The sequence below is a fragment of the Furipterus horrens genome, unplaced genomic scaffold (genome assembly GCF_987537825.1).
Source record: "Furipterus horrens unplaced genomic scaffold, mFurHor1.1.pri manual_scaffold_1, whole genome shotgun sequence".
NCBI lineage: Eukaryota > Metazoa > Chordata > Mammalia > Chiroptera > Furipteridae > Furipterus > Furipterus horrens.
In genome coordinates, this window is record NW_028327171.1 from 114,967,357 (window position 1) to 114,982,688 (window position 15,332).

Here is a 15,332-nt window from a genome sequence, read left to right on the forward strand (position 1 = left end):
AAGGGGAGACCTCCAAAACCCAGGAATTTATTTATTAAAAATTGTGTAATTATTCTTACATAGTAAACTTCAGTCGCTCTCAAAATACTCTCCGTTTGATGCAATACACCTAGCAAAACGTTTTTTCCACTGCTCAAAACAGTTTTTATACTCGTCAATTTTGATGCTTTTTATTGCTTCTGCCGTTTGTTGTTTCACCTCTTCCACACTGGCAAAACACTTCCCTTTGAGGACTTTTTCATCCATGGAAATAAAAAAAAAGTCTCTTGAGGTGAGATTGGGTGAATAGGAAGGGTAGGGCACAGGGATCATTGCTATTTTTGGTCAAAAACTGATGAACACTCAGCGTGGTGTGGGCAGATGCACTCCTAAATAACCCATCATGAAATGGGCAAATGCTTTGAAAGAGTCATTAAAAAAAAAAAAAATTCACTGAAGCCAAATGCAGCCTCTCACAATAATGCCAGCTGGTAACTGATATGGATGGGTTTCTGGAACATTCACCTAGCGGGGGAAACCTGTACTACAAGGGGCCTGCCCTCCAGAAGATAACTGTTTTTTGTGGGTCCCCCCTTATAGGCCATAATTTTGAAAAAAGGCAAAACCATGGAGATAGTGAAAAGATCAGTGGTTGCTAGGGGTTTACAGGGTGCGCGGGCAGGAGGGACAAAAAAGTAGAGAAGAAGGGGTTTTTAGGGCAGTGAAACTAATCTACATGAATCTGTAATCTATATATCTATAATATATATGTCATTATATATTTGTCAAGACCCACAGAATGTACAACTCAAACAATGAACTCTAATGTAAACTATAGATTTTTAATAATAATGTTATCAATACTGGTTAATTAATTAATACTGCCCAAAAAATAGTCTTAAAAAGCTATGACCTAAAAGCAGAAGAAGAAAATTTAAACATATATCAAACATCAAGCTCTCAGAAAGTATGTGTATAATGTGAGAGGCTTTGTTTTTAGATGATTACTGTCTTTGTTTTTTAAAATCCCACTTATGACAGAAATCATGAGTAGACTCTAGGCAGAAAAAATCTAAATTTATTTTTCATTAAAATAAAAATAAGGACTAGAGCCTGATTATCTCCTCACAAAGTAACTCCCCTCCCCAAGTTTCCAACTTCTGTAAAGAGTATCGGTTTTTGTTAAACTGTTTCTACAAGTCCCTCACCAAATATCACTAGGAAGTCTCTCATATTTGTCCCCGTCTCTCCTTGACTCATTCAACAACTCAGTGTATGTACCATACCAACTCAAACAGTAAAATAACAGTCTGTTTGCCTTGAGGCTTGCCACCAACTGTTGACAGCATGCCTCTTTACTGCCTGTGAGTTAAGTGCCTTCCTATCACTTACCACTGCAATATGAAGACCACATTCCCTCTTCTTATCCCTCAATGCAATTCAATAAATATTTACTTAGTGTCCACTATGTACCATGAGCCAACTTCTTCTGTGTTCTTTTATTTCCCTTTTAACCAAAACAGCCCTGGCTGTAATCCAGTAGTTTATCCTTCCATCTAACCAGTTATTCATGTTTTATCTGAAAAATTTCATTAAACAGTCTTCCGGCCAAGACAGAGGCATAAACAGACACGCTGCATCTCCATCCACAACTAAGAAGGAATACAACTACCTCAAAACTAGAAACAACCATAAGTATCAGAAAATCGAACTGCATGGAAATCAAATAAACGAAGATATAAAGAAGAAATACTCATCCAGACAAGTAGGAGGAGCAGAGCAGGGGCGGAACAGATGTGGTGTTGTGGTGACAGCAGATGTGGCAGCGGCAGGCTGATGGAAAATGCAGTCACATGTTTTAAAAAGTTGGGGACACCTGATGAACGTTCCCAGGCCCAGACCAGACCAGACCACATAGCACACAGTCGAGCACCAGGGAAATTCAAGCCTTATTGCTTCTGACTGTGCAAACCAGTGAGGGTTGGAGCAGAAGAAGAAACTGCTGGTCTCTCAGCAGAGTACACTTGTTTAAAGGGCCCCCATGGTTCTAGAATGTCTACAGACACACCCACTCTGGGAACAACAGCCAGGGCAACAGCTAGAGAGGAGCCAGGCCCATACAGAGGTGGGAGAAGTGCCTGAAAAAGGGGTGAGTATTGAACAAGCGGTATTATTCCCTTTCAGACTCCTCCCCCACATACAGTGCCACAACATGGTGGAACGGGTCACCCGTACTGACGAATACCTAAGGCTCCACTCCTTACAATGTAACAGGAGTGACAGTTTACCTAAGACACAGAGGCAAACAAACACAGAAGCCTGTCAAGATGAGGAGACAGAAGTTTGGCCCAAAAGAGGGAACGGATCAAGGTTCCAGTGGGAGACTTAAGCAACAAGGATAGCCAACCTAACAGATGAAGAGTTCAAAACACTCGTGATAAAGATGCTTACAGGCCTGACAGATATGCTTGAGTAAGACAAACGCATAAGGGAAGAAGTGAAGGCTATGCTAAGTGAAACCAAGAAAAATCCACACAAAATCAATGGTGAAGGGAAGAAAACCGGGGTTCAAATCAATGATTTGGAAAACAAGGAAGAAAAAAACAGTCAAACAGTACAGAATGAGGAAACAAGAATTGAAAAAAATGAGGAGAGGTTTAGGAACCTCTGGGACAACTTTAAACATACCAACATCCGAATTATAGGGGTGACAGAGAAGAGGAAGAGCAAGAAATTGAAAGGTTATGTGAAAAAATAATGATGGAAAACTTCCCAAATTTGGTGAAGGAAATAGACATACAAGTCCAGGAAGCACAGAGAGTCCCAAACAAGCTAGACCCAAAGAGTATCACACCAAAACACACCATCATTAAAATGCCAAAGGTTCAAGATAAAGAGAGAATCTTAAAAGCAGCAAGAGAAAAGCAGAAATTTACTTACAAAAGGGTGCCTATAAGACTGTCAGCTGATTTCTCCAAAGAAACTTTGCAGGCAAGAAGGGACTGGCAAGAAGTATTCAATGTGATGAAAGGCAAGGACCTACAACCAAGATTACTCTATCGAGCAAAGGTATCATTTAGAATGGAAGGGCAGAAAAAGTGCTTCCCAGACAAGGTAAAGCTAAAAGAATTCATCATTACCAAGCCATTATTATATGAAATGTCAGAGGGACTTACTTAAGAAAAAGAAGATCAAAACTATGAACACTAAAATGACAACAAACTCACAACTACCAACAACTGAATCTAAAAAATAAAAACAAAATCCAACTAAGCAAACCAGAATAGGAACAGAATCATAGGTATGGGGCTCATTTGGAGGGTTATCAGCTGGGAGGGGGAAGGGGGAGAAAAGGGAAATGGTGCAGGGATAAGAAGCATAATTGGTGGGTACAAAATAGACAGGGGGAAGGTTAAGAATAATATAGGAAAGGGTGAAGCCAAAGAACTTATATGCACAACCCATGGACATGAACTAAGGGGGTGGGATTGCTGGAGGGAAGGGGCGTACTGAGCAGAAGGGAGCAAAGGGAAAGATAATAGGGACTACTGTAACAACATAATCAATAAAATAGACTTAAAAAATTTTTTCATTAAACTCAAAATCTCTGCTATTCTATCAATGAAAACCCTTAATTTTCTTCAAACTTTTCCATGAAACCTTTGTCCTTCCTAAATATCTCAGTCTGAAAACTTTTGTTTCCTTGATATTCTAAAGAACATAATAGGATATAACCTAACAGTTGATCAGCTATCTTCTTAAAGTGTCTGAAAGTATGCACAGTATTTTTTCGAAGGTAGACTTGTGGATTATATACCATTGCAGAATTTAGCTCAGTGCTGGTATGGAATACACAGTAAAATTTCTTAGCTAAAGAGTTCTTTTCTTCCTTTTTATTTTTTCTAAGAATTCAAATTTTGTCAACATGTAAAAGTACCAGATGTTATTCAGAACATAAGTGAGAAAATCTTAACACACTGTAAAACTTAAAACATTGTTCTTCAAAGGTACAGTAAAATCCCAGCCACTGAAGTGCCCTGTGGTATATTTGGCAACACAAATGAAATAAATGTGTCTGTATGCATCTACAAAATGCTGTGTATTATACATTTAGTCCTTGACAGGGTAACAAAAGTTGTTTTCAAAGCTCTTTATCTCCACTGAAAATGGAAATAGGTTTTGTGATATGGACACTCACTTAGGAAAATTCCCTTTCACTGGAAAGCAAGCTGAGACCACAGACTATTTTTGCACAAGTTCCTTATTAATAATTCAATGGTGGTAAGCTTCTATTCCTGAGAATAAAATTCTTTACCCCAAAAGAAACTGGCTTCATACTGATCAAAATATAAAGCTGACTTTAACGAGCCCCACTATTAATTATCCTACATTCAGTAGCACCAGACTTGCATTTAAGAATGACAAAACAAAACCTCAGCTTACTTAGATTATCTCATCAAACCAATACCAATATTACCTTAGTGGTATATGATTACTGAGGAACATCTCAGCTGTGTTAATCAACTCTGCTGTGGTCTCATGAGCAGGATCAACTATGAAAACCTGTATGGGAAAGAGAAGGAACACATGAAATGACATTTATTAAAATGTTCCTAGGCCAATAAAAATACCCTTAATATTTACACTTGAAGGCCATCTTTTTCCAGTTATTCTTGAACCACATGAGAAGAGTCACACAAATAGCAGTTACCCTCCCTTTATATTCAAAGAACAAGGCACTAAAAGGATAGGGATTTACCTATAGTCTATGCTAGTGACATGGGAGTTATAGTCCAGATTGCTAATGCCTACTCTTTTTCTACACCTTAAAAAACCCAAGTTTTATTAACCTTCCCACCTTGAAATTTCACATCATCAGATTTCTAAGGATCTCTAAACTCAGAATACATTTAGAATTCAACTCTTAAACAATAGCAGCTATCATTAAGTTCTCATGTGCTTTTAAAAATATTATGTCATTTAACAAGGTTCAGACATACGGTAAGGAGAAACATTGAAATTTTAACTTGGAAAGAAAAAAATGGTTTTAAGAGTACAAAAAGTATAGAGGATAGTGTCCCTTGAAAATTCTGTGGAAGCCAACCTTTGCACTAACCTGCCCCTTATCTCTTTAGGAGCAAATAAGGGAAGAGAAAGAAATGACAGGGAAAAAGAGAGCCAACTAAGAACCAACCCTCTTCCCATTATCTACCTAAAGCAGTGAAATAAGGAATAAATAGGAGTTGACAGAAAGACTTACTTAAAGGAATAAATTGAACTGTTAAATTTTAGGGATTAAGATATATAAGAAAAATAGTAGCAACATACTCAATTTCTTAGTAAAAAAGGAGAATTATCTTAAAACTAAAAAAACAGTCTAAACCTTCAGGTTAAAGATAAGAAGTATTTCCTAATACACTGACATCTCACAGCCATTTCAGTTTGAATATGGTGCTAGACAGAAAGTGTATTTAGTAGTGGTGGTGGTGGGGAGAAGTGACTGGTAAAGGAGAGAAGTGAACATTCTAGATACGACAAAAAGCTAAGAGAGAACGCAAGACAGACATAGCGCTCACAGCTAGACAATAGAGAGTTTTACTCACCATATTATGCAAGTTTTTCCTGATCTGCCGGATAACACCAGGAAACGTGGGCCGAAGCAACTCTTGTAGACTGGAAGGCCACGTATTGTATCTGGCATCAGCCTCCAGATTGTTGATCCACTAGAAAAAAAACAAAACAAAAAAACACACACACACACACAACATGGTGCATACACTTTAGTCACCATTAGTGAAATTTGCAATAAAAAATAACAAGACTTCAAATTATTTTAAGAAGAATTACACAGGAACAGACCATTTTCGAAAATATAAACATCAAATACAAAAACAAGTTACTAAAACATAAGCCAAGGATAAGATACTTGCAACCCACAAAAGCAATAAAGGACTAGTGTTAAAAACATGTATAGAAATGTTAACATATCAGTACAAAAGGCAAGTAATATATGAGAAGTGGGAATTAGTAAAGAATATAAATAAGAAATTTACAGAAAAATTTCTAATGGGCAATTAACACAGGAAAGATGTACAATGGCACTAGTCATCCGATAAATATAAACTGAAAGCACAATAAAATTTCACACTCATTCAACTGAAAAAAATTTTTAAATTTGTCAAGATCCAATAGTAGGCAAGGAATTCTCAACCAATGCTGGTGTCTGGAACACTCACTTTAGAGAAGACCTAATAATGCTAAGAATTTATTATTATTCTACTATTAAATACCCAGCTCTAGTTCTACCCCAAATACAGTCTACACACATGTACAAATGGAGAGATACAAAAGAGAGCCATTATTATACTGCTTATAGCAGCAAAAATTGCAGACCACTTAATGCCCATAGAAAGAGCAATGGATAACGAAGTGATATATACCATTCATACAAATAGGGCATGGTCAAATAATACAAGCATATTACCTTGCTCATGCAAACAGTACTTCTGAAGAGGTACACAAGTAATCGATAATACCTGTTGCTTCTCGGGAGAAACACTCAACAGTTGGGTGATGAGACTTCAATATAATCTCTTCTGTATGTCTTAAATTTTAAACTTTGAATGTGTAAGTGATGTTTTAAAAATCAGTAAAATATGAAACCTCATTTGATAAAACTAGATCTATATGTATCAATCTACATAAGTCTTGAAAAAATTGTTGAATAATGAAGGAAACTGATGAAGGATACTGATACAGTATTTTTCAAAATTTTAAAACATATAATAGGGAATAAAATGATTAAATAGGGGACATAAGGAATGCACACCAACTTCAGAACAGAAGTTACCGGCAGGGAGGAGGGGGTGGAACTGGGAGAGATACAAAGAGGGCTTGGAAACATTATTTTCTTCCATGTAAACAACAGATCAGACACAAAATAAATGTTAACATTTATTAAGTATGGTGATGGGTTGTAAATTACGTAAATCTAGTTAAACATTGTTGTTAAATATGGTTAATTATGTTAATTTCTTTACTCTTTGTAATTAAAAACATTTTTAACAGTAAATAACACAATGGTATTCACCAAAATAGCAGTTGTATCACCAGGTGACAACTCAAATAATGACCATCTAGGTTCTATATTATTTCTCTTTCACAAATACTTCCCTAAAACAAACGCAGTATGGAAACAAGATAAAAAGGACTGGAATTGCCAAGAGTGTGCAAGCGTATCTCCAACACTGATCTCACTTTCACCGTAACTGTCCAAGATAGCTCAATTCCCACCACTCTCTTTTACAGATGCGAAGACAAAGGCTTCAGAGGCATCATATAACAAATACTAACCTATATAAATCCTTCACATATAAAATATCAAATTCCATTTAAAGAAGAAAGTTATTAGCTAAAATATAATTCTAAACAAAATCACCCAAGACTTGTATGCCAACTGAGAATATACAAACTAAATACTTTTTCCTAAGACATGCTCCACTGAACCACAGGGAGATATAAAAGTGGAAAAATCAGTGTCTTAACTATATTAAATATAATAACTGAACTGTTTGGAAGATTTAAGAACCTTATTACGTGCACATAGTCCCACATAAGCAGTTGTGGTAAATTCTTTTTTGATAAGAACAAAAGAGATGGCAGTAATAGCTTACCTCTTATAACAGACAAGTGAGAAAACACTAACAAAATACCTGGCCAGATGTCCCTGGACACTAACAGAATACGTACCAAAATAGCAGGACTCCTGATGTCTACAGCATAGTCAGCCTCAGAGGGCTGGATGTTCAGTTTCAAAATGTTATGCAGAGAAGGACCTTCTATTCCCAATCTATGTAGACCCTCCATGACCCGAGCTTCATTCCTCAATACATCAAACAGACTGAAAAAAATAGATATTCAGCAGAAAAAGATTTTTTAAAAAAATCCTTGCCATTAAAAAAGTTTTCAGTTCAAACTCAATTCCCTGTCAACCTAGTTGAGAAATCAAAAAAAGGGCACTCTTCTCTTTGCTTCATCTTGTCAAAGTATGTAGAACAAAGTAGGTAGGGCTTATTTCTTAGTTCATGTTTATTTATACTTATCAACACAATGTCATTGTGTATAGAAATTATCTCTAGTATAAACATACACTTTGAGGGTGAAATAATCATAAATCTGGATTTTACACTGCACGTTTTTAAGAACACTACAGTAATCTCTCTGTGTTACTGCTTACAATGGCACATGAATCTACAATTATCTCCGAAGAGCTTATGATAAAAACACCAAAAAAAGAAATACAAGATTACATATGTTTAACATGTTTCAATATGAGTATCAATTTCCACAGGCACACACAGATATGACCACAAAAAAAGATCTGGAAGAAGTCACACTCATCAGAGATTCGCTGAGGGGAGTGAGGGGGGATGGCAGTAAGAAGACTGGATAAAGACTATTTGCTTTTTAGTTCCTTGATATCTCTGTATTATTTAAAACTGTTTACAATGAGCATGTAATCAGTTTGTAATACTCTGAAAAATTAAAGAGAGATATATTTTAATAAGAAATAAAAACAAATATGGGCAATCTTTTAAAGTCTCCTTTACTAATTATTCACTAGCTCTGTTTTAAAGCAGTATGAGAACATAAAGCTCAGTATCACAGTGGGGAAACTGCTTCTGCCAAAATATCCGCAACAGCTTTTGTCTTTACTATTATGAAGCTACAGTGTCAACTGTTTCAATTTTAATTCCAAAGATAAAATTTGAATTCCACCTAATTGTCGACCACCCCCTCCAAAAATTCATGACAACAATTTAGAACAATTTAGTCCTAAGTCACATTTTAACAAAACAAAAAGGTATGTATTGAAAAAATATATGTAAGACAGAACATCTTCTGAAATACCAGAAGGAGCAACTGAAATAACCCTACTTTACACCATTCCCAGAGCAAAAGATGCTGCTCTTTTCTGTTTTGCTAGTTAACAGGAAAACTATTATCTTCCAAAAGGGCATTCTTGAAAGATACCTGGGCCTTAAATAACCGAGGCCTTAAATGGACATTATGATAAAAAAAAAAAAAGGCAAAGTGTCTTCCTACCCATCCCACTCAGAACATAGACCCTATCTAAATGCACTCCCCTTAGGCCTGGTAAGCTACCAGGCTTGGGAACATGCCACATCAAAGATAACAATCTGAATGCACCACAGGAAGTATACATTATAAAAACTTTTCAGAGAATGGGAAATATTACAATACCTGAATATATCCTGCGTATCTAAATCCATATGAAGTCCGTTGATGAACAGTGCTGAATCTCCAGGCTGTAATCCTAAAGTTCCCTTGAAATACTAAAATATTTTTTAAAAAAAATTATTAAGGAGGAGGAAGATAAAGTTTAACTGAAATTTCCATGTTTCTGGCTTTATTATGTGTACAGATATTGGCATCCTCTAATGCTGGGTGAAGATTTTATTTTAAGCAACCCCACTTGGATTTACTAGTGAAACTGCTGGTTTATGTGGCATACACCTCTCCTCCCTTCCTCCTCCCTCCTCTCTTCTCAACATTAATTAATATAACTGTTTCCTATAATGGGGGGGGGTGTTAGCCAAGTGCTGAGGATCACTTTTCATAAAAGAGGGCTTCTGTTACTTTTCCCTGTGTGTGATGCCAAACAAGGTAGTGACAGCAGCTAAACCTTCTTGATAAAGTCCAGGGATCTAACCTAAAAGGGTTTCAAAACTCCCACACCTCCCTTCAACTTTCATATTAAGGCACACCGAGAAAATTTGACTTGCTGTACTAAGAACAGCACCTACATGCAATCTAGCTCCCCAAGAGGGAAAAGGGAGTGTTTCCTTCAACTGCTGCTCCCTGAGACATTTGGCCACGCTGGTTCTCCCAGAGCTGAGGGAGGAAGGACAGGGACTTCTGAGCTCCTTCCTTCCTTTTCCCAGAAGTCAGTAGACTAAGAGAAATAAACTTTAAGATCTAGTATTGCATGGGAAAAACACAAAACAAAACAATGAGGAAGCAATGGTTTGTGCTTCTTTGCCCTGCCAGGATTAAATGGCAAGTGAGATTAAGGAGATAATGAAGATTTGTACCAATGAGAATTAAAATTTCTTACATAGGACAGAAAAACTCCATATCCACTAACTCCCAGGTGAGTACAAAACCCTGACTATAAAAAAGACAAACTCTGACCTGGTAAACACAGCTCATATTTATTTGTAGATCTGGATATTGGTAACATAGGTGGGTTCAATCTCTGAAAACTGATCACACTAAAATTTTGTGCATTTTTTGTATGTGTTTTATATTTTTGTATTTTATACTTTAATAAAATATTTTACTCAAAAACATGAAAAATTCAGAATGTACTGCCCTGACTGGTGTGCCTCAGTGGGTTGGTTATCTTTCCACAAACCAAAAGGTTGCCAGTTTGATTACTGGTCAGGGCACATGCCTGTGTTGGGAGCCAGATCCCCAGCTACGGGCATGTGAGAGGCAACTGATTGATGTTTCTCTCTCATATCGATGTTTTTCCTTCTCTTTCTTCCTCCCTTCCCCTCTCTCTAAAAACTAACTAAATAAAAACTTTTAAAAAATTCAGGATGTACCAAGATACAGCCTGTATAATTTAATATTTCATCTTCGTAGGGGTAGGAAGCCCTAATAGTAGATTGAACAGAAGCACTTTTTGTTCCCTTTTGAAACTTAATATGTCAGGTTTTTTTTAAAGAGACTCTCTTAAAGTTATAAATCCATAATGACAAAGAGAACAGGAAAGAAAAACGGCAACTAATTTTGGAAGCTGGAAAGGAGACATGTGAGTAGCAGTGTCCAAGTAACCCTGAGAAATCTGAATGCTAGGTTTACAGTGGAAAAAGCCAACAGAACACCAGGAATTGAGAGCACAAAGAATGCATGTGTGATGGGTAATTATTAGGCTGAAGAATGAGTTCTGACAGAAAGCCTTTTTAAGGTAACAGCACAGAGATCCCCCTGATTTCACATAGCAGGTGACTGCTGTCATGAGACACTCTACTCCAAAAAATGGAAGCTCATCCTGGAAAGAGTAAAACAGAGAATCTGGGAACTTTGAGAAATGAAACACAACTGAGGTTGGGAATCCCACACTGAAAATAGGGTACTGAGTGGAAGTTACGGAGTGCTCTTCCACACTGAACCTCTACCACTGTGGTTGCCAAACTTCACCCTCCAGGCAGAAAACTAGAAGATCCTCTTCTGGACACTAAACAGCGCAAGGGGAAAGGGTTGAAGATACTACCACTTTCTCTTGTTCTCTTTCCCCCCACCCCTCCATTCCCACTTTTTCTTTCTCTCTTTCCTCTCTCTTCCCCCGCCCCCACTTTCTCTTTCTCTCTCTCCCCCGCCCCCGCTTGCTCGCTCTTTCTCTCTTTCCTCTACTCTCTCTCTCTCTGACCCACCCCTTCCTCTCTCTGTAAAATTTATAAACATATCCTCAGGTGAGGCTTAAAAAAAGATACTGTCACTGGCATTCCCTAAGAAGTAGCCATTCCAGGATAGCCTAGAATTACCTACAGTCAAAAAACCTTATCCTTAGGGTTTAAAATCAGCTTTTGACTGCCTCATTATTCAATATGAGCAGCTAGTCACAAACCACCAGACATCCTGAAAAGCCTCTAACATTAAAGATAAGAGACCAAGACAATAAGAAAGGATACTTAAGAGGAAACTGACTAATGCACAGAGAAGAAAATATACACTTGCACCATTACTATCTTCAGAAGGATATGAGAACACCATAAAAAGAAGACTACAAGAACAACAATAACCCTTGGAAATTAAAAATGTGACAACTACAGGAAAAACTTCAACCAACAAGTTGAAAATCCTTCCCAGAACATTTAAAAGTAAAAGACAAAAAAATTGGAAAATAGAAGAAAATTTCTCCAAACTAGAGAAAATGATTATCCAGGCACTCTTCCACCTGGGAGCATACCCACGCCTCTCTTCCCTCTCCTAAACCCCAAGGGTCCTCATCAGACTTGCAACCAGGGAAGCAATGGTCAGGTACAGCTCATCCCAAGATAATCTTCTTAACCTGTCTCTAAGGCCCCCTTTTCTCGGACTTTCCAGTGAGCCAAAGCAGCCTTGCCTAGATCATTTCTTTCCTATAACACTTCCAGAGAGCAAAAGCAGCCTTGCATAGGCTTTCTCCTATTGCTTCTTCTGTCCTAAGCCCTTCCTTGTTTCACTGTACCCAACTTCAATAAACATGCTCTCAAAGTGAAAAAGAAAGAAATGATTTTGCAGATTTCAAGGGCTGACCAACCACCCAACAGTACAGAGACTTTTTAAAATGACTTATCATTGTGAAAATTCAGATTACTAGGGTAAAAGAAAAGATCCTGATTGATTCTAGGAGAAAGAAAAAAAAATCTCATACAAAGGCTTCACTTCTCAATACCCACAATGGAAATCAAAATTATAAGTAGCAATGCCTTCAAACTTCTAAATTACTTCCAAGCTAAAGTTCTATACCCAGTCACTACTAATAAAAAACAAAAGAAATGGAAAATTGATTTCTCAGAGTCTGAAATTTACCTTGCAAGCAACTTTCCTCATGAAGAATGATTTGTGGACAAGACCAATGATGGCAGAGGAGGAAGTGAAGCTACACTAACCTCCTCCCAGGAACTATCTGGAATTACAACTAAATTTTAAATAAATCATCCTGAAGTACCAACTGAACACTAGCTGGAGGGAAGCCTTATAACCAAGGACAGACAGAAAAAAACCACATCGCCATAACAAGACTGGTAGGGAGTGCAGAGGTGGCACAAGAGGGCTGGCTCGGCTCCCATGGACAGCCCCTGAAGTGCCAGAGGGATATTTCAGCAGCTGGGGGTGCCCTTGAAAAGTGTGGAGTCTAACCTCCAATCTCGGCTCCCAAGCCTACAGTACCAGGGCGAGGAAGAGAACCCAAATAACATATGACTGAAAAGCAGAAGGGTTTCTGTCCATCAGGGAGAGACGGCTAGAGATACAGAATGCCTTTTAAAGGGCCAACACATAAAATTTCATTTGCAGCCACTCACCCTGGACTCTGGCAGAGGGAGGGCAGAATGGACTAGAGACATGTAAGAGTCTGGGGTTGGTGGTTCTGGAAAGACAACTAAAAAAACAGCTGCCAGGATCCCTGTGCTTAGTCATGTCCCATACTAGAGAGCATGTCCCTTACAAGTGACATCAGCCTGAAGGGAGGCAATAGCCCCACCCACAAAATTACTATTCCCCACCCTGTGAAGCTTAAGCTGGGCAGCTGCATATAGCTTGAGGCTATATAGCATAAGGTTAAGTTTAACCTCAAGATCTGAGACTTTAGCTGACCATGCCCCAGGGCCAGTATTGGTAAAAGCCAGCCTTGGTATGCAGCCTGGTTCTTTCTGCACACAAACAGGCCCAGCAGAGGGCGCCTACCACTGTGGATCGCTGATAGCTCCAAACAGGTTGCCCAGGGTCAGTCACAAGCAATGTTGACATAGGCTTACATCAGAGTTTTTGCAGATCTATCTAATACATTAAAACAAATACAATGCAGCAGCCAAAATGGGAAGACAAAGAAACAGACTCCCAATGAAAGAACAACAGAATTCTCCAAAGGAAGAACTAGATGAAATGGAGGCAAGCAATTTATTAGAAAGTTTAGAGTAATGATTATAAGGATACACAACAGCATGAAAAATAAAGACATAGAAACCATAAAAAGGACCAGTCAGAAATAAAGAACACAATATCTGAAACAAATAATACACTGGAAGGAATAAACAGCAGGTTAGATGAAGCAGAGGATCAAATCAGTGATTTGGAAGAGAAGGTAGAAAAAAAAACACCCAGGCAGGGTAGCGAAGAAAAAAGAATTTTTTAAAATGAGGAGAGCTTAAGAAACATTTTGAACAACATGAAGTTTAACAACACCTGCATCATGGATATACCAGGAGAAGAAAGCGAGCAAAGGATCAAGAACCTATTTGAAGAAATAATGACTCAAAACTTCCCCAATCTGACGAAGAAAAAAGACACACAAGTCCAGGAAGTGCAGAGAGTCCCAAACAAGTTGGACACAAAGAGGCCTACACTGAGACACATCATAATTAGAATGGCAAGGCTTAAAGACAAGGAGAAAATCCTAAAAGCCATTAGAGAAAAGCAAGTAGTTATATACAAGGGAACACCAATTAGACTGTCATCTGTTTTATCAACAGAAACATTTCAGGCCAGAAATGAGTGGAATAAAACAAAGCTGAAAAAAAGGAAGGATGGGGCAGCTGCTGCTGAGGAGGAAGCAGAGAGAGGAGGTGGCAGAGGAAGATGGTGGTGCCCATCCTGCTTAGTGTCAGTGCCATGGTGGGAGCGGGTGGCCCAGTGTGCAGTGTGCACCGCTGGGATCCTGCTCTCCATCTTCGCCTACCACGTGAACTGGGAAGAGGAGAAGGACCACAAGGACTGGGCCTTCTGCAACCTGGGGCCCTGGGTGAAGTGCTCCACCGCCCTTGCCTCCAGATGAGGTCAAGGATTTGGTCTTTCGGGGTTCCATTTTTGGAAAGGATGGTGTATTAAACAGCTAAGCAGTGTCTTTAGACTTATATTTTATATACTACACTAATTACTAGGCATGATAGCAAGTGCAGATGCAGCTTTAACCCTCACAACATCCTCCATCATGTCTGCAGTAGTCTTTGTAACGGGCCAACATTCTGTACTTTATACTGAAGGAGTTTTGCATCATCTGTGTCTTCACATATGTGCTGAACTTCATTCTTCTTATCATCAACTATAAACGACTAGTTTACTTGAATGAGGCCTGGAAATGGCAACTGCAACGCAAGCAAGATTGACAGCCTGGTGAACTCTTAACTGCCAGTCTGAAGTCCCTTTTTCCATTAAGTTAACTTTGCAGCATATTTTTTATTCTTCACAATAGACACTTTCCCTAAGAATCTTAGATTTTTTTAAATCTTGTATATTAGAAGGGTATTTTGTGTCAATCTTCATTTCAAATATGGATACAAAAATAAAAGAAAAAGAAAAAACCAAGCCAATCAAAGACAAAATTTAACTTTACTTTGAAGATGTTTCTGAAATAATTAAATGTAGCCCTCAATTGTAAAGTGAGCAACCATTGCTAGCAATTCTCCACTGTGTATGAATTCAATTTCAGGTATAACAAATGTGATTATGACACGAAAATATTTTATTATTCAGTTACTTATTTTTAAATTTTTGATTTATTTATTGTTTCTCTGTTACAGTTGTCTCACTTTTCCCCCATTCCTCGCCCCCAACCCAGCTCA

General features: G+C 38.0%; 1 protein-coding gene and 1 pseudogene across 3 annotated transcripts in view; one reads left to right on the forward strand and one right to left on the reverse strand.

The window, feature by feature from the left end:
* Window positions 1-15,332, reverse strand: part of UGGT1 (UDP-glucose glycoprotein glucosyltransferase 1) — a 195,064-nt gene that overhangs the window by 123,160 nt on the left and 56,572 nt on the right. For all 3 annotated transcript variants that reach the window (XM_090278868.1, XM_090278874.1, XM_090278863.1), the window contains exons 12-15: window positions 9,244-9,335; window positions 7,729-7,879; window positions 5,583-5,702; window positions 4,457-4,542 (exon numbers count right to left, since the gene is read on the reverse strand). In XM_090278868.1, the coding sequence (XP_090134994.1) occupies window positions 4,457-4,542; window positions 5,583-5,702; window positions 7,729-7,879; window positions 9,244-9,335 (449 nt within the window). The remainder of the gene's footprint in view (window positions 1-4,456; window positions 4,543-5,582; window positions 5,703-7,728; window positions 7,880-9,243; window positions 9,336-15,332) is intronic.
* On the forward strand, window positions 13,209-14,876 carry LOC150021775 (vitamin K epoxide reductase complex subunit 1-like protein 1 pseudogene; annotated as a pseudogene).